The sequence below is a fragment of the Glycine max genome, chromosome 6 (genome assembly GCF_000004515.6).
Source record: "Glycine max cultivar Williams 82 chromosome 6, Glycine_max_v4.0, whole genome shotgun sequence".
Classification (NCBI taxonomy): Eukaryota; Viridiplantae; Streptophyta; class Magnoliopsida; order Fabales; family Fabaceae; genus Glycine; species Glycine max.
In genome coordinates, this window is record NC_038242.2 from 6,161,424 (window position 1) to 6,184,405 (window position 22,982).

Consider the following 22,982-nt stretch of genomic DNA (forward strand, 5'->3'; position numbering starts at 1 on the left):
AAAAAAAAAATTATAAAAAAAAAACCAAAATACAATGAAAGTCATGGGAAATAAAATCAAGCAGTTAACACAATTGGATGTAAATGTGAAGTTAATATATATGGACTAAACTAAAATTGAATAATTTGGAAATATAGAGATTGAACTCAATTAATTAAAATCACGAGGATCATCAAGGTCACTCAGCTCCAACACTATACTCTTACTATGAAAAAATAAATACAATTAAGTTGTTTTTTATATATATTAATTTTTAATCAATATATTTTAACATTCAACAACTTGAAAATCATATCTAAAGTGATTTATTTATTATTCCAAGTTGGCGAAAGTGAAAGGAGCGCACACCGTTTTTGTTCCCTACATATATTGCGCAGGCACACACAGGTTCTGTGATAATTGGCGATGCAGAGTCTGCAACACAAGGCCTCCGAATGGAGTGGAGTTTCCACAGCTGATGCTTTTACCATCGACGAGGCCTTCAAACCTTGGTTACCTTCTCTACCAATTTCTACAACAGGGTGTATATATGATGACGAGGAAGAGTGGTTTCGTTCAATATTTGCCAATTCACAGAACCAGTACGAGTTCCTCGTCCAGAGAATGGGAGGCCCCACTCTCTATTCTCAATTCTCAAACAAGAGAATGGTTACATCATATGGCTCAAGCATTGGACAGTACCTCAGACATAGATGATGACTCCAAGATCAAACTTATCAACTTTTTCAGCTACACTGCATATTTCCTAGTGGCTGGAGTTGAGCAGCAGGATCAAAACCTTCACACACCATGTAAGGATGCAGCCCTAAAGCAGCACGCACCACCCATGTAAAAACTTTTAGTATATTTTCTCTTTCTACCACATTGACAAGAATAAGGAATCATCATACCAGATGTCAAATACAATGTGAAGTTTGTATTTCAGGATAAATTATATATTCACATCTTCTAAACTTAAGCATTATTATATTTCATATCCTCTTTTTTCTTTTGCCATGCACAAATGAACCTCGTTAATTAGTAAGTTAAGATATACTGCTACAAATCAAGAACAGTTAGGATTAATTAACAAACCAAGTGCTAATATTATGGCGTGTATATAAATTAAGGTGGTCAGTCTGCATAAAGAAAAGATAGGAAAGAGAAACGAACATTATTTTATTTTAGTTCAAGGAGTATTAATATAATTTATCCTATGTTTTAATTTTAATGCATCCCTACCAAACACGGACACCTCATTCTCTTGCCGTGTCCGACACGTACCACACCGACATCGACAAGTAAATCAGCATTTCATTAACTTTTTCAAGAGATAATAAGATGTCCACGTATTCTTAGTGTCAGTGCTTCGTAGATGCGTCCCACGCATAAAAAATAGGAAAAAAGTTCATCCCTATCAATTATCATACACACATATTACGCAAGCACATAGACTACTATATATTCCAAAGTGGTCTCCGAAACCATGTGGGCTACTTAACAAAAATGGGAATGAAAATAATAAAGCCAAGGCTTTGGTAAAGCCCGGATAGTGGGGGCTCAACCCTGTATTACTATCACCTTTCTTTTTCAAGGACATAGTGCCTTGTAGGACGAATTTGTGCATCACAATTTGGCTCCAATAAAAAAAAATGAATTTCTCATTGGAAAATCAGCATGCAGCAACCACATTTTAATGGAATTGAAAAGGGCTTGAAAAAAAGCGTCCTGTTTGTTCCTTTATATTTATTCCCTTGTCAAGAAGTTGTTGAAACTAAGTAGCTGTTAAGAAGCGCAATTCAAGTTAAAGCCTTTACATTTTGTTTTCATTTGAAATGTACTTTCAAGTTTCAACTTTCGGTGTTCATAAACTACTAATCAACTCACTAATAATACTGCTTTTTCGGAAAAAGTATCTATATGATGATGGTCTTTTTTGTTGTAATTCAATAGAATTTGTTGTAATATATGATATGGTCTAGTTCACGTGCAGTACCACACAAAGTTTCGAAACTTTGGGCTACTGTTTTGTAGTGTAGTGGCAGCAGCATGATACATAACAGAAACGGGGGGAAATGAAACTTTACCCATTTTCTCCCTCCCTCTCCTTACCTTCTTCTTTTGTTAATTATTATTTCCCGTATTCTAATCAACCTGTAAAATCATAAATTCGAATAATAAATGAATAATTCTATTTTTTTCCAAAGTATTATGGATAAATCTTTTTAATTGGTAAATATTTTTGTATGCAATAACAACAATGAATTTTAATAGAATATTACTGCACTGAAAATTATTATTGTCGCTCACACTTTTTAAACCGTTATCTTGTCCGAACTTTCAATCATTAATCAAGAACACACATCAAGATCTTTTTCAGGACCATACAAAGTAATACTGTAATAGTGACATACAATTCAAGTTGAAACGTTACAACTATAAGGTAATAATACCAATTTTCGTAAGTCTTAGAACTTGAAGTCGTTTATACTTCTAACACTTTGAAATAGTGTAAAAACCTACTGTTTAGAACAATAAAAAAATCATAAAAAACAATAAAATCGTGTAGAAACTTAAGACTTCATTAAAAAACACAAAATAAAAAGTTGAAATCACATAAAGTTATACAACTTTTGATTTTAAAGTCGTGAACATCAATACGACTTATCTCCTTTTGAAAATTAATTCAAAAACTAACGCATTCCATAAATTCAAAAAAAAATTACCGTCTCTCTCTTGATCGAAAAGCCTATAATATCATGTATGCTATTCAAATTTCCCATCACTATCACTAGGCTGACTTGGTGGTTTCATATTTCTCTTTTCTCTTCGTATGTTTCTTTGATATACAAAACAGACTTTCTAATAGTCTAATACAATTACTCTTTATTAAGTATGAGACCCCTCAGCATCTTGATTTATTAAAGGCTCAAAAGTTAGAAGTTGAAACATTCAAGCTTTGTGATTTTCTTTATTTATATTATGGTATGCTGCGGTTTCCCTTTGATTGCAATAATGAAGTCAACTATCAACAACAAGACATTATTGAGTTGACATAAAGAACAAACACAAACCAGAAGTTAAGACCAAAACTCGATATACAATGGCGCTAATTGTAATAAACCAAAAGACAGAGAATCCATAACCCAATTCTACTATTTTCTTAGTTCAAAATGAAAGGAATATTTAAGGGTCATGGTGCAATCCAATCTGTTGTTTGGACTAGGTAACGAGCAAAGATAAATGGACGTTTAATGCTCTATAAAACTATGTATATATCATTGTTTCTCTAATAGATAGCATACATTGCAAACATCGGGAGTTGATTCAAGTTTTTATCCGGAACAACATCAAATTTCAAAAGCAGATGTGATCAACACCTAAAGAGAAAGAGGTGGGAAGAGGGAGAGGAGCATTTAGTCATGTGTAACAAAATTACACAAATGAACTCTAAAATCAAGAGAAAAAAGACATGTTTTTTACATTTCATATCGTAGTTGTGACATCAACTACAAAACTTGGATGCAGTTTTGGCACTATTTTCCAGTTAAAGAAGTTTAACATTTGTAGTAATCTGATTAAAAGAGACGAAACTTCAATTCTGATCGGAAAACGTACACAGTAAAAACATATAACAACTGTATCTAAGTTTTGTTATTGCATGAGGATCACTCTCAACTCAATAAATGTTTTGGTGGCAAGATCCTAGATGGATAAGCAAACCGAGCTGAGAAGGAACGAGGGAGATTTTCTGGCTCCATCCATCCCGTTCCTTGATCAAAGTTCATTGAGTATGTTTCTTGATCATAAACACCCTCCATTGTAGTGTGAGAACTGAACACTTTCTTCTTATGATCTGATGATCTTTTCAGCTTTCTCCATAGCATCTTCCACACTGTTGTTTTTGTGCCATCATAGCTGCTTGGAGAATAGCTCCTATACGGTTTTGTGTAGCTCCGACCCAACCTTATGTTTTGTGTCCTTTGACTTCTTGAACCGAACCAGTACTTCTTCACATCCATTTGCCAAGTTTTCCTTCATACCTAAAGCTCCTAAATCAAGGTGAGAGAGATATCAAGCATGTCACATGCAATGTAATGGAGCTTCTGAATCCAAGGATATGGGGTATTTCGGTACCCCTTTTGGTCTTTTCTTATGAGGCTTTCCAAAGGCTAACTACCCTGTTTTTTAAGATGTGGTATTCCTAATCTTATCCTTAATGTATAATATGTTGGGTGAAATTAAGTTTGAACCGCTGCCAACCATGACAAGAAGCAGTTTGAGTTCTGGAAGAGACGCATGTGTTGTCAACCATTGGATTAAAATTATAAGGTTCTATGTGCCAAAATAAAACATCTGCAAGAGTCATTTGTTTGATAGCCGTCTACCTCTTTGTTCACACTAGGATTCTTTGAAATGTCAGCTTAAAAATATTAACTTCATCAAAAAGTGATGCTAATCACATGCACTCCTCTCAATTTTAGTCACGACATTTTGTGTTATATGACATATAATATTCCTTTCATCAATTTCAGATGGACTATACTAAAAGCGTCATTTGGGCAATTTAACTTATTCTACCACTTTTTATATGAAACAAATACAGCTGCTCAAGTTTAGATTCCGTTTCCATCTTTATTTTTTCACTAGTCAAGGGTCAAGGGTATACAGACTTCTCTAACTATGCTCGTGATTTAGATAAACAGAAATACTAGCAACACTTCCTATTATTGACTGAATTTTTTTGAAAAAAACAAATTGTAATAAGTAAAACCCACCAAAATTTATATTTTTAATAAATTTTAATCAATAATAAAAAAAGTGTTAAAAAGAATGTTGCTAATATTCCTTTAAATGTCAATAGCATGATGAGTAATAGCATACGACTAAAGTGAATATAATAATCTTTTTGAATTTGGACTAAATAACTTGAATAATCTTGCGGAGCCAAATAAATCACTACTTCATTACGCAACTACCTTAAGGCACATAATACACACTTAAGCAATATGCTACATCATCAAGGATGGTTAGAACTTTAAAAGCTACGGCAAAATTTTCACACAAGATTGATGTAAAAAATGTTATGCCTTCTTGTGTGAGGAGAACAGCAGACTACATAGGTTCGAAATACAAAACAACTTCACAGAAGTGAGCAAAACAGCTTCATGTTTTATGCCCCACCACCTCGTGACTGTGTGATTAACTTCAGCTTCTCATAAGCCTCAGCACAGGCATGAGCATAGTCTGACAATGCACGGAAGAGTTCAGGCAAGCGAGTTTTGAGACTCTGCAGTGATTTCTCTCGCACCTGAATGCAATGTTTTTGGTGGGATTCAATTTCCTCTTCTAATCTCTTCTGCAAGCTCTCAACAACAAACTGCCTCTCCGAGACAGGATTATTTGTGTTTACTTCCTCTCCTCTTTCATGTTCTGCTTCATCAGGCCCTCTCCGCATTAAATGCTTCTGGTACCATTCCTCAAATGCTTGTTTTTTCTTCAAGTATTCCTTTCTGGTTTCCTCACATCGCTCCTTTAACTTCATCTCTTCCTCCTGCTGAAGTAAGATCGTCTTTATCACAGCAGCAAAGGAGGAAATAGCAGATTTGGCAAGCTCATCAGGAAGCTTGTCAACATAATCATGCCATGCATGGAGAAGGGCTTGGATTGGAGGATTCTGAGCTTTTGGAGGGGATGAGATTTTCTCTTTTAGGTTGCTTTCAATAGGAATGAGATTTAACTTTAGCCAGCTGTTAAGAGCTTTGATGTAATGTTTCTGTTGAGTCACAAGCTTCTCAAATTGTAAATGCCATTCCAGGATGACTTTCTCAAGTTGCACAGTGCGATCATAATGATGCTTGGTTGTTTCCTTAGGAGCTTGAGAAATATCAAGAGATTTGAGGTCTGTAACTATTTTCAGCTGGCTGTCATGATGTAAGCACATATTTTCCCACATATTTGCCATCCTGAAGAGAAATCAAGCAGATCCATTATTAGGATCCATTCATGGTGAAAATAGCTATTTTACACTACTGTTCAATTCCTTACGCCACCCTTTTGTTAGAATAAAAATCCAAAACAGTGGGTGTAGTAGCAAAGATAAAACAATCACACAGAAAATTTTGGATCCAGTAGTAGTCAGTATCAAAACAAATGAAAACTAGGAAAGTATACATGCCATATCATTCTTATTCTTATAATAATAAATTGAGATTTTTTATAATATTGAAATGTACATCAGTGTACAGCCTCAGAAATAGAAAAAAAAAAAACAAGTCAGATAAAACAAACACAAAGCACTAGTTCAAAATTTAGTAGCAGTGTCTGGGCATTGAGAACTAAGAAACTACTACACATTTAGAGTAATATAATTCTTATAATGATTATCTTTTTTATAATATTAAAATTAAAATGCCCTTCGGTATCCAAGGTCAGAATTTAAATGACATATAAATTGCCAAGTACTAAACTGCAGCATAAAATGCTTTTTTAGGTTGAAATATTAATTTCTAGGATGCTGGATTGTATTTTGTTCTAATGTTTCACATTAAAAACTATTTTAGGCCAACAAGCTACAAGTTCAGGATGCTGTCAACCAGAAAAGGAAGCTCACAATAATGTTTGGTTTCTTCCACAGACTCTTCTTTCAAGCTTAGCAACAAACAAACCACCTCTAAAATATCAAATGCCACAGAATAAAATCAACTGAGGCAATAACAATAACATTACATCTGTCAAATTTCTTATCGGCAATACTTACTCAATAACAAGAGCAACAAGTTTCGGATACAACTGGGCATCTCGAATATGGTTCACTTCTGAAACTGTTGAATCCATCGACTGCATGTCAACAATATATCTTGTATGCAAATGGCTAACAGCTGCTTTAGTCTTTTCTAAGGATTCAGCACTGGCACCACGCTTCTTCTGCTTGTTTAGAATTGCAACTTTTCTCTGATATTCAAACTTCATAAGCTCACCTTGCTGTTGACAAGGAGAGAAATTTCATAGAAAAATCAGCTCTAAACATTCAACGTGACTCAGAAAATCATAGTTCAACAAAATATGAATACAAATATGAGAAAATAGTGTGTGCAGTGGTCGTGTAAAGGATTTTTACACTGCCATCTAATCACAAATCCTGTTAAATTTGTTGACATTTATAATAATTACCCTAAAAAAATCATATGATTTCTGATTGGTTGATGATGTAAATTTTTTAAAGAGGCAATGCATGAAAATTGAACTCAATAAATATTCTTAATAGTCTCTACCAAGAATAAAAACATAATGGCAAAGGCAACAAATCATGGACATTGACACCTACCTTGACTTCTTCATAAAGTTTCTTCTCCCATGCCAACAACTTATCCAACACAGTGGCATGAGTTTCATATTCCTCAGAATCAATGTCATCTTTAGCGGCATCCCCATTGGACACACCTCTGAAGGACCTATTCCATGTTATGACACGCATAACCCTAGCAGAATGATCAATGTGCCCTGTCCACAACAGCCCCACCACATGAAATCAAACAATCTCAATTCAACAAACTTCAACTTGAAAACATTATTAAAAAGAAACAAACAAATCACCCCTACCGCGATTATCGGCGAAATTGGAATGATAATGCAACCTAGTAGCCTCGAGCATCTTGGTAACTTCCTGAGCGCCCTCGGAGGCCTTCAAGAAGTGATCATCAAGGACATTGAGAATCTGCATAAGAGTAACAGAAGGAACCACCTTTATAGCTCTTCTAAACTCAGCAGGAGCAGTTTTAGAATGCTCAATGTATTTCTTCGCTTCACTTATCCCATCATCATGCTCCTCATGAATACTCACATTCTCATGTTCCTGCACTTTATCTGGTGTCTTAGGCTCAACCTCATCTTCAACCACATTCTCCATTTTACGCTCACCATCATCATTATGATTATGGTTATGAATATGATTATCATCATCATCATCATCATCATTATCATCTTCAGCACTGAGAGAACGTCCAGGCATGTTCTCCACCATGAAGAAGTAATCCCAAGCCATGCCCTTCGACTCCGGAGGCGGCGGCGGCGGAGTCTTCATCTCCGGAGGCGGCGATCCGGCGGTTTTCCTCGCCAGCTTGGGGGTTGCATCTTGCTCTTCGTCCTCCTCGGCGATGGAGAGGGGGACGGGGCTGCGGTGGCGGTAGTGGTGCATGACGCCGGCGGGCATGGTGACGGAGCGAGAAAGCGGCGCCGGGGCGGGGGAGAACTCCGGGAGAGGCGGCGGCGGGGGAGGGAGACTGTCGTCGATTGGTGGCGGCGGCGGCGGCGGAGGGTCGGCGGAGGAGGAGGGAGGGTCGAGGGGCGGAGGGTGGGGGTCGTGGGTCTCGCCGTGGGCGTAGTCGCTGAGGGCGGCGCCGGTGTTCTTGAGCGCAACGGCGTAGCCTGAATGGCCGGCGGCGAAGGCGTTGCGAGCGACGACGGCGTCTTTGATGAGATTTTTACGGTCCTTGCAGCGAGACACGGATTCCTCGTTGTCTATTCGGGACTGTGCACAACCCATTGTTGGTGGAGATGAGAGTGCGGTGGGAGTGTTGTGTTGAGTGACTCAGTGCCAAAGGACACAGATTCGGCTATTCGCTGCGACTGGGAATTGCGATCCTACTCGCCTAATTTCTCTACTAGCTCTTCCTATTAAGACAATTTTAAAATAACGGTCATATTTCTTTTTTCCCCTCCTAAATAACAAACTCTCTTAATTAATGACTTAACGTTTAAGTATTTTGGGCTTTTTGGCTAAAATAGGATCTTCATCTTTTCCAATTTTTTTATTTCTTACATGCAAAGAATTTCACTTTAATTTTTTTAAGTACTTGTGGGCCCAAAAAGTTTTTTATTTTAAAAAAAGTAATTTTATGTTTTTTAAGAATATCTATTTCTTTAAAATTACTTTTTTTAAAAAATATATTCTTAAGTTTAAACAAGAGAAAAAAAAAGTTATACACTAAAACTATTTTACCCAAAAAGTGTATAAAAATTAAACTCTTCAACGATTAGGCCCTTTATTAGACTAAATGATCATTTTTGTAAGTTTTTTTTTTTTTTACTAATAATTTATCACGTGTTATCAGGTTAATTAAATTAGGATCATAAATTGACGGAAAGACAATTTGTTATAGCATAAGCAATCTAAGGAAATCAAACTTTTATTTTATATATAGTAGAAGCGGATGATGAACTTTGTTCAGAATGAATCAAAGGCAAAACCTGTACATCCGCTAATAATAACGAAGCAATCTCGTGAGGCGATTTCTCAATCCTCACAAGAAATTTTTTTAAAGCAGAACGAGCTAAACCATGTGACACTCTATTAGCAGTTCTCCGTGGCAGACAGAGAAGTGAAATTAGTAGCCTGCATCAACATGCGACAATCATGAGCAAAAAATTCCAAATAGTTGTTATTCGACTCTTGCTTCCTTTTCCAGAACTTGTACCTTTCACAATCAGTTTCAAAAGTAACCCCTCGAAGACATAGATGTTGTATTAACTCTAGCCCCCAACGTTAATCCAAAGCTTCGGCGATATGGATTTCAAACTCACCATGTAACCATTTTGTTGCTGCTGTGACAACAAAACCTTGCGCAAATGAGAAAAAAAATAACTCTTACGGGCACAAACGATTGCAATCAAAAGCGATCCAATATCATGAGATCAAGACTAACAAAGAAAAGACGGAAAGTTTTAAAAGCAGTTTTTTCCTTATTTTAGATAAATTTCACGAAGGTATGTGTAGTGCTTTTTTTCTTAGTTTACCTTAATCTGGGGGTTCGGGGGATTGATTTTGGGAACTCTATTTTTTTATTCTTTTATTTATTTATTAGGACGATTCTAAAACTAAATGAATGACAGTTTTTAAACCGCCAAAAACTGTCATTTGTATATCACGTCAGGAAAATAGCAAGAAGCCGACGCAAAACTTTTATTTTACCAGGAACCTAAAAAAAAATTATTAGAGACCAAAAATAAAATTACTAATTAATCAGGGAATCAGAGAGCTAAAACATATTATAGCCATAAAAAAAAGGTAAAACTCCGAACTTTTCGCATTTCCCACCGAAAGGCCATACAGTGTATATGTAGTATATTAACAACAGCAAATTTATACTGGGCAACAAAATAACAGCTTGATCGGGAGGGAGTTGCAACTTGCAATGTATTATGGAACAAACGTTCATTCCAAAAACTCCCAACCCCCCATAATATTTACACAACTGCTAAACCAAAATTTGCCCGATGCATGCCACTGCCTCAGTGAACAAGTCCATTCAAGTTTCTGCGAGTTAAAGATTCAAAACAGATTAAAGTTTGAAAACCCATTAGAAAATACCTAGGAGCAGGCTTCTGATCAAAACACAGTTCTCACAATTCAAAAATCATGGGGGATAAAAAAAACATAAATACCAAGCTCTCCAAATCTAAATCCAGACATAGACCTTGTTCTCCCATTCACTTTAGCCTTTAGTGTATTTTTTTATCAACTAAACACAAATTCTAGCGTAACTTTTTTCATTTTTTATTCCAAAACTTCTTTATTCTAACACGACGAAAAGAAAACACACTGAAACTGCTTTTCTTGGAGGGTTACAAAAAAATTATCTAATCATAATAAAATTTCTAAAAGAAAATGCTTAATCGAACAGACCTAATTCAACTTAAAATAGCCAACAATCAGCTATTTAAAATGTTAGGTATTGTAAATAATCTCACTTTAGTGTATAGACAACATCAAAGATCACAATTTTGAAGAAAAAAATCACTAATCAGTGTTAAGGAGAGAAATCTACAAGTTTAAGTTACAATAATCAAATTGTTTTTTTTTTGGCTGTTTAATCAAACTGTTAGTATTGTAATATCTATTTATCCAAAAAAAAGATTAAAAATGTCTATCTTAATTTAATATTGAAAAGGACCCAGTTGACTAAATAATAAGTGAGAGTGGCAAACAACAGAGAACCGAAGAGGAAACAAACAACAAAACGTGGTTGACAAGAGAGAGATGAGACTAGTAGAAATTCATTACTAGAAGCAGAAAACTTACAACTTCATTAGCTCGAAACCAAAAATCAAAAGCATAAGCCAAAAATGTTGGCAGCTGCAGAAGTGATATCAATCAAAGAAACATTCAGCACTGTTAAATATAGAAACAGAAGATGCAAGGAAAGAAAACTTTGTTTGAAGGACAACTTACCAACAAAAAACTGTATGTGGTCAATGAACCTCAGTTAAATTTTAGACTTCAGCTTAGCTTTGAGTTTACTCAACTCCTCACCTTGTTGCTTAAAGAATAAAAACATGATAAAAAAAAAAATCAACGTGCAATAAATAAAACAAAAATGGAAGTGATTTCTGTCACATTATTCAAAAATTAAATACCTGATACAACATTCTCCATGATTTGTTTGCTCTTTCTTGCAGCAAGCACCACTCTATGCCCATATCATATTCAATATTGTTGGGCTGAGAACAATGTGAAGTAGATACAACATCTTTCTGTACAGCCAAAATCATACGGACAAATAAATGAAAACGAACCAACTATATAACCAACATTTCCAAAATAAGGTCACAAATATGAACAAAAAAGATGGATCCAGTACTATCTCTCGTTGCATTTGCATCATCCGAAGTTGATCGACAACATGATGACCATAAAATATTGGCTTCTTTTTTGGAAAGCAAGGAACTCCACTGCTTGCAACAAGGGGTCTACCAAAAAGTAAAATTAGATGCTTATAAGTAAAACACTGTTAGCTCATATATATTTACTTAATACTTTTAAGCAGATAAAGTAAATTTACCGTTCAGTGTCTAATCAACATAATAAATTGGTTTTAAAACATCCAAACATAATTGTCAGTCATGCAAGTGCAGTAACAAGTGTTACCCTCTTTTCCAATGTTGTGAAAATCAAGATCTTACATGGGATTGGGAGGGGATGAAAGATTGTAAAATTGAAGAATCATAACACAAATTGTAAAATTGAATATTCCCTCTCTTGCGATGTCAAGTCTCCTCCTCTCTCACAAATTGTGATTCCCTCTTCCTTCTCAGTTTGACACGCAACAGGCTCTATTTGGGGTGTGTCATGAACCGAAGTGTGTTGTTCAATGCAGTGAGTAAAGGTCTGTTACGATGGTTGGTGAATGTCTGTGAAAGTGTGACTGTGTATCCCCCCCCACCACACACAGAGAGAGAGAGAGAGATCCACCCACCCAACCCCCCATACACACACAGATGAACAGAGAGAGAGAGAGAGAGGGGGGGGGGGGGGGAGTTGAATCCATACTATTTGACAATGTAGCTATCATGCTACATGGAGTTGAGTACATACCGCCCATTTGACATTAAGAGACAGCCCTCATCTAACTTTCTAACAACCGACTCTGCTGCTTCACTTTTTTTAAATATAACAAAAGCTTGACCTATATCATAAATAACACCATTGTCATATCCAAAGCTCATGACAGGGATTTAAAAAGCTTAGAGAGAGATGAACAGAGACTCTAGTTCTAACCAGAATGAGGGCTGGAGTAGGCAGTTTTCTGGATCATCCTTGCTGTGCAACTTTCTTTAAATCCAGTCCAAATAATATTCTGTTATTTAGAACATGTCAACCATATTAGTGCACAGGCGGCATATTTACGTAAACAACATTAGTTGACATTAATTGACACACAGTAAACTGTAAAATCTAAAGCCTTTATTTTGCTTACAGCATGGTGGCCACCGTAGCCCATCACACTATAACACATATATAGCACCTTGTTGAAAACTGCTGCGCCATACTGCTATGGCACAGCCATAATCGTTATTTGACAGCACAGTCAAAAAAACAAACCAAGAAGGAACTCCAAAAAGAGCTTTAAAGATCCACCAGAGACAACCCCCATGAAAAGACCTTTGGCAGAACACCAAAAAGAACCTAAGTGAACAGCTCTCCCAAATGAACTCCAAAGGCAACATTTGACAAGTGAAAATCGAGGGTGCCAAAATGTCTAAAATTAACGGACAAGAACTTCTAGAAATCCTGGGGAAAAACCCAATCTTCAACAACCCAACAAATTATTCCATAGAAGGGAAATTGCTAAGCAATGCAAAAATAAATCAGAAACATTTTCATACCTCAATTTGCACATAACATAATTATCATGAGATGAAGCAGTCATAGGTCTTCCTATTTGAAGTAAATAATTGGTATTAATACATTTTAGAACAGCAGTCCAAACAAAAGATTAAACTTAGGGAGCAATTGATTTCTAAATTGGCTCGTCTAAAAGGATTGGGACATTAAGTGAGGAAGTGGAATTAAGATTTGCATGAAAATGAACCAAAGGTGTCATGAGACCAAATCCTTTGATCTGGAATTAATGAAATACAGAGTTCAAAATACCAAAAGATAACAGACAACTCCGTATCATGCAAATTTTAAAAAATAAAATAGAAATCCCAAAAAATTGTCTGATCAGATAAATAATAAAACTGATTTTTAGGAGCATTGTGTAAATTAGAAAAAAAGGCCATCACAGAAAGAGGAATATTTCCCCACCCAAGAGTCCTCCAAATTTAATATGGGAACCATGACCCAAACCCAAACAAACAAGAGATCTAAGAGAAGCATAACCTCGAGAAATGATTTTCAGGAGCTAGCATGTGTTGCTTTAAGTGATAAATTTGTATCATCCCAGCTCATTAGAATAATAGAATGTAAACCATACTGTTAATAAGATATAACATATGCCATAAAGAGATAGTTAGAGAGGAGAAGTCAGAGCCATTTATCTGCAAGAACCAAACCTCTCTTTTAGGTCTACAACAAATATCCCAACTAAAAAGGTGGTTTCTAATTAACCTATTAGTCCCCACCCAAAGAAAATCCCTCACTATTTTCTGCTTTGTTCACGAAAATATCAAAGGTAAAAAGGAGAGAAACAATACAAAGAATAATAAATAGGGACCACAAAATTAGAGAGATATGACTGCCCAAGAAAAGGAAGCCCCTTCCAATTATATATTTCTAATAATAGGTTCCCCCAAAAAAGTGAACTCAAATATTGTCGCCAAGAAGGAATCCTAAATAGGTAGGAGACTAAGAGACCATTGAAGGGTTTGACATCTAACCAAAAGAGTAAAAAGCTAAAGACCGCGCGTTCACATTGATACTTGCCAGTTGCCAAACCGTAATTAGAAAGATGCTTTAACCTATAAATAATTCCAAACCAAAGAATCACAAGAGAATTCAAAAAAGAATCAGCATTCAACTCAAAACAAGATAGTGCCATCTATAAAATGAAGGTATGGAATCAAAACATCCATGGAGCCCACTTTAATTCCTTTATAAAGACCTTGTTTAACTGCTCTAGACCCCTTGACCACAAATCAAAGACTCTTGCTACCCATTATCAACAACAGCAATAGAAACAGAAGATAAACATCCACATCAATAAAAAAACATATGAAAGTCTCTTTGCTTCAATACCTATCAATTAACTCTTGCAAAAGATGCCTTCTTTTGTAGACCTTGGCATAAAACCAAATTGATTCTTCACAATCCTAATCTCTTCTATGCTCTCAATCACCTTTTCCCATAATTTCATAGTGTGGCTCATAAGTTTTATTCCTTTGTTGTTTACACAATTCTAAATATCACCCTCGTTCTTAAGAATAGGAACCAATACTCATTCAGCATTTTCTTATATCTCAATCTCATAAAATAGATTAATGATCCAAATGATACCTTGTTCACCCACACACTTCCAAACTTCAATAGAAACACCATCAAGACCGATAACTTTACCATTATCCATCCTCTTAAGAGCTTCTTTAACCTCTCAACCAGAATGCTATTATAAGACTTTGTTCATCCTCTTGGAATTATAGTCCTTCCATGTTACAAGTCAATCCTTGTCCTTAATTGAAAAACTAATAAAAACAATTCTCTTCTTTGATATCCTAATTTATAACCAAAACTTTCTCTTCTTCATCCTTAACACATCTTACTTATACAAGTATTTGGAGCGTGCCTCCCTCATGGCTTTCTTTGTTCCCTTTCTCCATTTTTGGCAACCTTGTATATCATATGGTCTCTATTCTTGTCCCAAGATCGGTAAAACTCTTTAAAAGGGTTGCATCTTGCCTCGCTCATAGCTTTCATTGTCTCATTTCTAGCATTCTGATATATTGCCCAAATTCTTAGCCTTATTGCATTCATACAAGGTCTTAATTAAGGAAACAAAACCACCATAAGAATCACCGTAAGAGTAGTTAAAATTAGTTCTTTAAACAGAATCACCACAGGAAAGAAAATATCTCCAATGAAACAATAAAAAATTAGAGATAAAAAAAAAAAGGAACCCCACTATAAAGTCAAGAAAATGCACCAATTCAAAAGCATCAAAATCCATAATTGAATTTGCATAAAGGCAAATAGAACATTTCTATTCCAAATTCCAAATCTAATACGATCTAGAAAGAATTACAAGTAAGCACCAATTCATGGATTTAAGTCACAAATTAACCATTCCACAACAGGATCAAACACATTAACTCTAAAAGGTCCTTTTATGCTGGATTTGTATTCTAGTTCTCCATGTAATCCATAAAAAATTTGGAATGCTTATTACCTGTACCTCGGATGAAGATAAAGATGGATCTAAGTTTTGAAGTAGCACAAGCCTTCCTTGCTCATAAGCAGTTTTCATTTTTTCTTCCCAAGGCTGAAAATGATATCAAATCATCCCTAACGTGTCAAAGCTTTCACTTTATCTCGGTCAAAAACATCATCAGCCAAAACAGGCAACATCAATGATAAATACTTGGTTCTTACATCCTACAAGCAAATTCAATTATAGAAAAGGATTGAAAGAGAAGAGTGAGAAAAAGAACTTACAATTTCCTTAAACCATTTGCTTCTATCCTCCTATGACAAAGTAGAGGGAAAAATTGCATTAGAACACCCAAGACAAAGTACCAAACTACTTGGATTGATGTTAAGAAGAAGCAAGCAACGATTGTAAAATCTATTAACTATTAATTCCTTTTAAAAACTTCACAACAAGATTTCCCACTAAACAAAAAGTTCACACCATTTTTGACTAGTTTCTAGTCGAGCCATTTTCAACTAGTTTCTAGTTGCGCCTTTCATCTCAAACAACAAGACAAAGCACTAAATGAGATCTCAAGTGATGGACGAGAAAGCATCTCTCACAAAGGCATGGTTCCTAGATCAACCAATCCAACTGGCCAGTTTGGTCAGATTTTGACAACACTGGTTCTAGCATGTTCCTAGCTTTTCCAGTCTATTCCCAACTTTCCCTACATATTCCCCATGGCCTAAACCAATTTCATGACGAATTTCCAACGAACTGAGCCATGTCTTGGCATGCTCAAGCCATATTTTGATGGTTCAGACCATTTTTTAATAGTTTCTAGTCACGCCTTCCTTCTAAAACAACAAGATGAGAAAACATCTCACCAATTTCTCGCCCCAAGTATCCTCAAAACTTAAATGGATGTATTTGGTTGAAATCTCGTCAGGATAGCCTTAAATTACTTCAATTAATCATTCAAACCAACATTCCGACTTGACTTCCAATCCTTCATAAAGACTTAATAAAACTTATCCTAAATCAAAACTCAATATCGGAGAAGTCAACCAAATTTTCTAAAGCAACAAAATTGATAACCCAAAAGCAGTAGGAAACACACTGGTGAGAGATTACCAAAATGAATGAGAACCAAATTTAAAATAGTAGCTTCGGCATTCAAAATGAATGAGCACCAAATTTTTCACCAATCCCAAATTGGAAGTTGTATTAGAGTTGTCAAACGGGTTGAGCACTTAAGCCAACCTTAACTATGGAAGCTTAGTTAAATATTTATTTATCATAAGCTTATCACATGAAAGTGTCATAAGCACTTAATTCAATAAGCTTATTTTGATAAATCTCACCAAGAAACTTATTGAAAAAGCTAAACAAAACCTATAGGAGTCGTTAGAAATTTCATAGGCTTATTTGATCAAAACTTATTATTGGGGTCGGCCACTACGTGCCACTCCCTGGGATTCAAAACCATGGTTTTATGTTGGGCAAATTATTACATTCGCAATATCGGGTTTATTCTTTGGTTCTAAACCTTGATATCCCCACAAAAGGCAATCTTGTTCGAGGCAAAAACATCCGCGAGACAATGAGGCTGCTCTTTCAAAAGGGGCTTTTTACATACACGGTGCTTGAATTGAAGACTTGCTTAAGGGGAATCATGAATGTATCACTAGAACTAATCCCTCATTGGTAGAAGGGTTTGCATGAAAACATGAAAGTTAAGTTTTATGAATTTCCCTTTATAAAAAAAAGATAATAAAATAAATAAACTATTCTTATTCACCACGATAAACTAAAGTTGATTAAAAAAAATTAAATCCAATTCCTATATTTTAAAATAATAAAATAAGCCCACACATAAGTAATCAAAGACAAGTAATTTTTTACCCTCAAATGTATCTACAAAATATAAATCCACCATAAATAAATAAATCTACATAAAAATTTGAACATTTTGAGATAACCTAATAGATGGACTCCAAACCCAACCAATAAACACAACCTAATTTCGATCCATTATCACTATAAATTTTATCCATTATTATAGTTTGATATCAACTAAAAAAATTTACAGTAGTTTGATATCAACTAAAAAATTTACAAGTTCAAAATAAATGCTTTATATAATTTTTCAACAACATTTTAGAAATTTTTCATCTCCATCATTAGTTTGATGGTAAAATGAACTTGTAAGCGTAACATATGATGCAACTCATTTAAAAAAAAACTAAAAGAATTAAGTGCAATATGGAAATTTTGTGTGTTTTGATAGTGTCTAGACAATAGTTTTACCCTAACAATGCATCATTTTTTGTTAGGGAACCGAATTGACAAGCATCAAACAACCCAACCCCTTTGCCTTCCCAGTTAAATTGGCTCAAGAGTTGAAGGGGATCTAATTTAAACTCAAAAAATAGTTTGGCCAAGCTTAGTTATAATATAAGTCTAGCCCAACAAGATCGTTGTTTAAGCTAGGCACTAAAAGCATGGTCGGGCCAAATGCCAACCTTAGAGGTTGACCTTGTCTTGACAACTCTATCTTGTTCATTTGGTCGTATGGTGATGTAGTAAGGTACAAGAAGTGCCAAGAGAACAAGAACTATGAAGACAAAGATATAATGCTTGCAATGCAACTTACATCATTTGGTCTTCGAGTAACTTCCATTGGACGAAAATCTAGCTTGTGTTCCACATTCGGTGAAATCATTGAAGATTCTTTGCGCAACTTGTCACTAGTGAGTTTCGCTAGCTTCTTGTCAATCTTTAACTTCTTGGAAGGGAGTTCCTCCACATCACAAGAATCCATTGCCCGTTGAACCTTATATTTCTCCTTTGATGAACATGGAGCTATAGTCTTCAAATCATCATTGTTGTCATCGTCATAGGTAATAAGCCTTCGATTTTGCCCGTTATTATTCTTCTTCAAACTAGAAACCTTACCAAAGCCACCACGTTTTCCCTTCTTGGAAGCATTTTCCTCCTCTAATCCCTTTTTAATTTGTCCAATCGGGACACCAACATCCTTGCGATCATCCCTTTTTGAATCACCCCTAGACATCAAAATGTTCTTCTCAATAGATCCCTTTCCACTCCCATCATCCATTTTAGTTATTTCCTTCATTTCCAAACCAGCTATCAAACCATGTGATAGTTTAGCAAATGATTTTTGTTTAACCAAAGAATCCTTACAACCCCTCTTTTCTTCAACTTTGGCTTGAGGCACAGTCTTCTTGTTGGAAATAGTATGCAAAGCATTAGCAGATTTACTTGCTTCCTTTACACCAATGCTACAAGTAGGTTTTTCTCCCAATAATGACTTAGAAGCAGCATTTTCTCTAACTAATGTGTCAAAACACTTCCCATCTGGTTTTTCAATCAAAGGTTGACTTTTTTTTTGGCTCGAAAGAGCCACCACTTCATTACTTGCCATGAAGTTCCCGCTAACTTCTTTGTTGTCTAAATCAGGTTTCACAAGACCAACAACCTTTTGACTATCTAAATTGTTAAAAATATTTTTAACTGCAACAATTAGAGAAACAATTTCACAAGATATTAAAAAAATTAAAACTAAGTAGAATTATACTTATTGCACATGATTTAAGGTCAAGAGCATCAATGAAATTTTAGTTCAATAAAAACATTTAAAATAAATTGAAGGCTCAATTTACATACACAAATAATCACACATATTCAACAAAAATAAAATAAAATAAAAACACATATCAATGTAATGAAAATTTCACATTAAACAAGAAAAACGTTCAACGTGAATTTGGAAAAAGTTCAGTTTTCAAGTTTGTCAATATTTGAATATTTCTCCAAATTCCCTCTAATTAATCACATTTAACATTTTAAAATTATAACTTAAGTTTCATTTGTAAAATAGTCAGAGGCTGTCATGTGTGGCAATCTTTTCTTTTCTCTTTTTTTGAACAAAATTATGATTTTGCTGATCTTTCAAATCATGGGATGAGTGCCTTAAAAAAATTTCATTCCATACAGTATGTATGGAAATTCTCCTAAATACCCACAAGTGAGTGTAATTCCATCCTAAAATTGAGGAATTTTAGAGAATAATTTTCAAATAAATGGGATGACATACCTTCAATTCCAGCAATTTTATCAACTACTATCTTGTCCAATATTTTACGCATCCCAACATCAAAGAAACGATAGAATACAAATTCAGCCATTTGAACTTCTTCATCTGATGGATATGGATTCCTGATATCCTTCGAAATGCAAACAATATTGCATTTGCCAGAAATAGCTTCCTGATGCAATTTACAAGATGAACAAATAATAGTCAGTTAGTTAGATGTTGCCAGTCAAATCCAGACCAAGAAAAAATGCATGAAATAGTTTCACCATTAATAGTTCAAATTAAATTATAACAACAATTATTTATTTAACACGCATAGATTCTACCTTTTTAAACAGCAAACAAAAGACACATACATAATAAAGTGACTATAAATTAGCTTCACACACCCCAGCCCAGAGAAAGTATTGTGCCTCCCTCGGACAAAATTCAATTCCAGCCACGCTCCCAATACATCGGTGAGAATAGGATACTCAGCCTATGTTTGGATTTATCGAAAAGGATAAAATGGAGTGGAATGGAACATGATGAAATGATACTAGCATTTCATTCCACTTTTTAGATTTTTAAAATCAAATGGAACATTTCATTCCATTCCATCAACACCCCTCTTTGTCCTCCAGGGGCATGGGTTAGTACTAGTATTTCATTCCATTATATTCCATCAAAACCCCTCTTTGACTTCAAATGGTATGGGTCAGTACTAGTATTTCATTCCATTTCATTTCGTTTCTATCAAAATACATCTGAACAAGACAGCTAAGTACTAGTATTTCATTCCATTCCATTTCGTTTCTATCAAAATACATCTGAACAAGACTGCTAAGTGCTAACTTTATTCCAGTTCACTTATTTTTGTTCCACCTCATTTCATTTACTTCCAATCACCATTAAACATCCACACATAGCCTAAAAGTTCACAGTGGAATGATTTAAAGTACACGCTACAAACTGATGCATCATTTTCGAAACAATGAACCATAACAAACACTGTTAAGCCCCGAGTAATAGAAACTAAACAGTTCAACACCATGTCACTCACCCCCATACTCCAATCAAACAGATTGCAGAGAAGAAATTAGCATCCTAATAGCAAACAGAGCAATCTTCCAACATCAGAAGAGCAAAGCATAACCCTAATTCTACAAAAACCTTTATATTAGTTGAACTAAGACTATGAATTAAGATAACCCTATTACCAGAGGATTGACATTTACAAGCCCTTCGCCTTCACCAGAAGCCAGAAACAACTCATTCTCAAGTGTCTCACTCCCTTCCAAGAAATTCAAAATCTCAGAAGGTCTAAAATACCATAGAATCTTAACTTTCTTGCTCTTATCAGAGTTCTCCCATATCTTAAGGATTTTACCAATGTAATGCTCGGGTTCACCTTCCTTGTAGAGAAACACGGAATCAAAGAGGGAGTATTCCACACCATCGTAGGTGAACGATTCGTAAAACTGCACATCCTTCTTTTTGCCACCCAACCCTTTCCTTGTGCCCCACTTGAATTCAATAACCTCCTCTTCCCCTGCTTCTACCATGTTTTGACGTATCAAGATTCCTCGCCTGAAAAGTGAAAACCGAAAGCAAAGAAAGATTGGTGAGAAGGTAAAACTTACCGCGCCGAGTTTAATTTCGAAATAGAGCATTAATGTTAAGAAATGGAGAAAATACGGTACCGTATCGTATCACTGGACACGAGAGAGTGGAAGATTTTCAATGTTCTAGGGTCATCGTGTATGGCATTTAACTGGAGTCCCTGTGTGTAGTCACCTTGCCGGTGACGGTGAGCGCGATGAAACGCGATCAGACAGCAACTCAGCAGAACCCTAAACAGAATGTGCGGAGAAGAAATCAGAATATCTCTATCTCCTTATTTATATTTTATACCCAAGAAAGCTTGAGTATAATTATTATTTTTTATTTAGTTTTAATTACTATTTTTTAGGTTTAATTTTTTCTGTTAACTAGGTCTTCTAATTCTTAAAGTAACTTGATTTTTAAGGTTTATTTACTTAAATTCAATTATATCCTTTATTTTTTAAAAATAAGTTGATTTGGGGTCATTCTTCTTTCTCTTGTTTCAAAATTTTAAAAAGTAAATCAAATTGAACTTATTTTAAAAAATAAAAAATCTAATATAAATTTAAAAAAATTAAAAAACTAATTAAAATTGTTTAATTATAAAACCTAATTTAATTTTTTTATAATAAGAGGATAAAATAAACCTAAAAAATATATTAAAGGATCAAAATAATAGGTAAATAATTTATAATAGTTTGATTAATCTAACTCGATGAAAATAGCAAACTATATAGATTAAGTCAAAAAGTTTAGTTTTAACTTGGGTTTTTAAAACAAAGTTCATTCTCAATGACAGTCCAATTAGCACCTTTTTTTTATTAAATTAGAATTAACTAGCTTATTTCTTTTTAGTCCGCACCCACCCTACATAGTCTATATACTTAGTGGGTCACACCCACATTTGACAAAAAAAATTAAAAAAAAGATAAATTAAATTATAAATGGTAAAATTTGATCCATTTTAAATCATTTTAAAAATTAATTATGAATTATCTAATAAAAAATTATTTGTCCAAAATGATAACATAATTTACATCTTAAATTACTTAGAAATCATTTTTTTATCATATTTTCTTAATGTATCATTTTGCACTAAATCAAAATATTATATTGTTATTCACCAACCATTGAACTATATAAAAAATACTCAAGTTTTTGACTTTTTTTTACTTCATTTACACTCCTTATTTATTAGTATTATATATATTTTGTTAAAATGTCAAAAACCCATGGGGATCCCAAGCAAGTAAAATTTGTTTAACCTACAAGTTAAATAGACTCGGCTAAAAAGTTCACAAGTTAAACAAACTCAAAATATCAAGACTTGTATATCATACGGGTTGCAGGTTTCACAAGTGGCCCACGGACACAAACTTTATCTTTTGATATCATATTATATGATTTTAGTTTCTCAAATTTCAATTAAGTTCCCAAATATCAGGGAAATGTGTGATTTTAGACCCCATAAATTTAAATTACACCAATTGGATTTCCAAGGTATCACAATTATACAATTTTAACCCTTTTATTCAATAAACCAACATGTTAATATCTATGAAACAATATAAAATATATATTTTTAATCCTTGAATATTCATCCATCCCTAAACTTTTATGTGACTATTGTTAGTCCTCAAACTATTTTTCCTCAGTATTTTTAACTCTTACAG

General features: G+C 34.5%; 3 protein-coding genes and 1 pseudogene across 8 annotated transcripts; 1 reads left to right on the forward strand and 3 right to left on the reverse strand.

The window, feature by feature from the left end:
* Positions 1-405: 405 nt before the first annotated feature.
* LOC113001906 (two-on-two hemoglobin-3-like) lies at positions 406-842 on the forward strand (annotated as a pseudogene).
* A 2,482-nt stretch (positions 843-3,324) lies between these two features.
* On the reverse strand, positions 3,325-4,146 carry LOC100782996 (uncharacterized). The gene has a single exon (XM_003526422.4). It carries the CDS (start codon positions 3,999-4,001, stop codon positions 3,654-3,656), a length of 348 nt encoding a protein of 115 aa, XP_003526470.1. The 5' UTR covers positions 4,002-4,146; the 3' UTR covers positions 3,325-3,653.
* A 777-nt stretch (positions 4,147-4,923) lies between these two features.
* On the reverse strand, positions 4,924-8,695 carry LOC100807597 (putative bZIP domain class transcription factor). Its single transcript, XM_003527771.5, has 4 exons — positions 7,582-8,695; positions 7,307-7,482; positions 6,740-6,963; positions 4,924-5,945 (listed from the first exon to the last, which is right to left on the reverse strand). The coding sequence occupies exons 1-4, from the start codon at positions 8,522-8,524 to the stop codon at positions 5,153-5,155; spliced, it is 2,136 nt and encodes a 711-aa protein (XP_003527819.1). The 5' UTR covers positions 8,525-8,695; the 3' UTR covers positions 4,924-5,152.
* Positions 8,696-10,041: 1,346 nt separating this feature from the next.
* Positions 10,042-21,581, reverse strand: LOC100783899 (protein ANTI-SILENCING 1). Of its 6 annotated transcripts, none has more exons than XM_014776236.3 (13): positions 21,408-21,581; positions 20,925-21,294; positions 19,726-19,897; positions 18,262-19,142; positions 15,908-15,937; positions 15,648-15,734; positions 12,536-12,614; positions 12,353-12,443; positions 11,619-11,727; positions 11,395-11,511; positions 11,210-11,297; positions 11,060-11,113; positions 10,042-10,294 (listed from the first exon to the last, which is right to left on the reverse strand). In XM_014776236.3, the coding sequence occupies exons 2-11, from the start codon at positions 21,267-21,269 to the stop codon at positions 11,244-11,246; spliced, it is 1,965 nt and encodes a 654-aa protein (XP_014631722.1). In that variant the 5' UTR covers positions 21,270-21,294; positions 21,408-21,581; the 3' UTR covers positions 10,042-10,294; positions 11,060-11,113; positions 11,210-11,243. The 6 variants fall into 6 exon arrangements, with proteins under 6 accessions (XP_014631722.1, XP_014631726.1, XP_014631723.1 ...); XM_014776240.2 differs by having other exon boundaries at positions 15,642-15,734; XM_014776237.3 differs by lacking the exons at positions 10,042-10,294; positions 11,060-11,113; positions 11,210-11,297; positions 12,353-12,443.
* Positions 21,582-22,982: the final 1,401 nt, after the last annotated feature.

Bases quoted from the DNA above. Each gene is read 5' to 3' on its own strand.
- LOC100782996 (XM_003526422.4), bottom strand. From the start codon at position 4,001: ATGGATGTGAAGAAGTACTGGTTCGGTTCAAGAAGTCAAAGGACACAA.
- LOC100807597 (XM_003527771.5), bottom strand. From the start codon at position 8,524: ATGGGTTGTGCACAGTCCCGAATAGACAACGAGGAATCCGTGTCTCGC. The intron at 7,483-7,581 runs GTAGGGGTGATT...TGTTGTGGACAG, and splicing joins CAATTTCGCCGATAATCGCG to GGCACATTGATCATTCTGCT. The intron at 5,946-6,739 runs GTAAGTATTGCC...ATTTCTCTTCAG, and splicing joins CTTGTTGCTCTTGTTATTGA to GATGGCAAATATGTGGGAAA.
- LOC100783899 (XM_014776240.2), bottom strand. From the start codon at position 21,269: ATGGTAGAAGCAGGGGAAGAGGAGGTTATTGAATTCAAGTGGGGCACA. The intron at 19,143-19,725 runs GTATGTCATCCC...TAATTGTTGCAG, and splicing joins TAAAATTGCTGGAATTGAAG to TTAAAAATATTTTTAACAAT. The intron at 11,512-11,618 runs GTACTGGATCCA...TTGGCTGTACAG, and splicing joins TGCAAATGCAACGAGAGATA to AAAGATGTTGTATCTACTTC.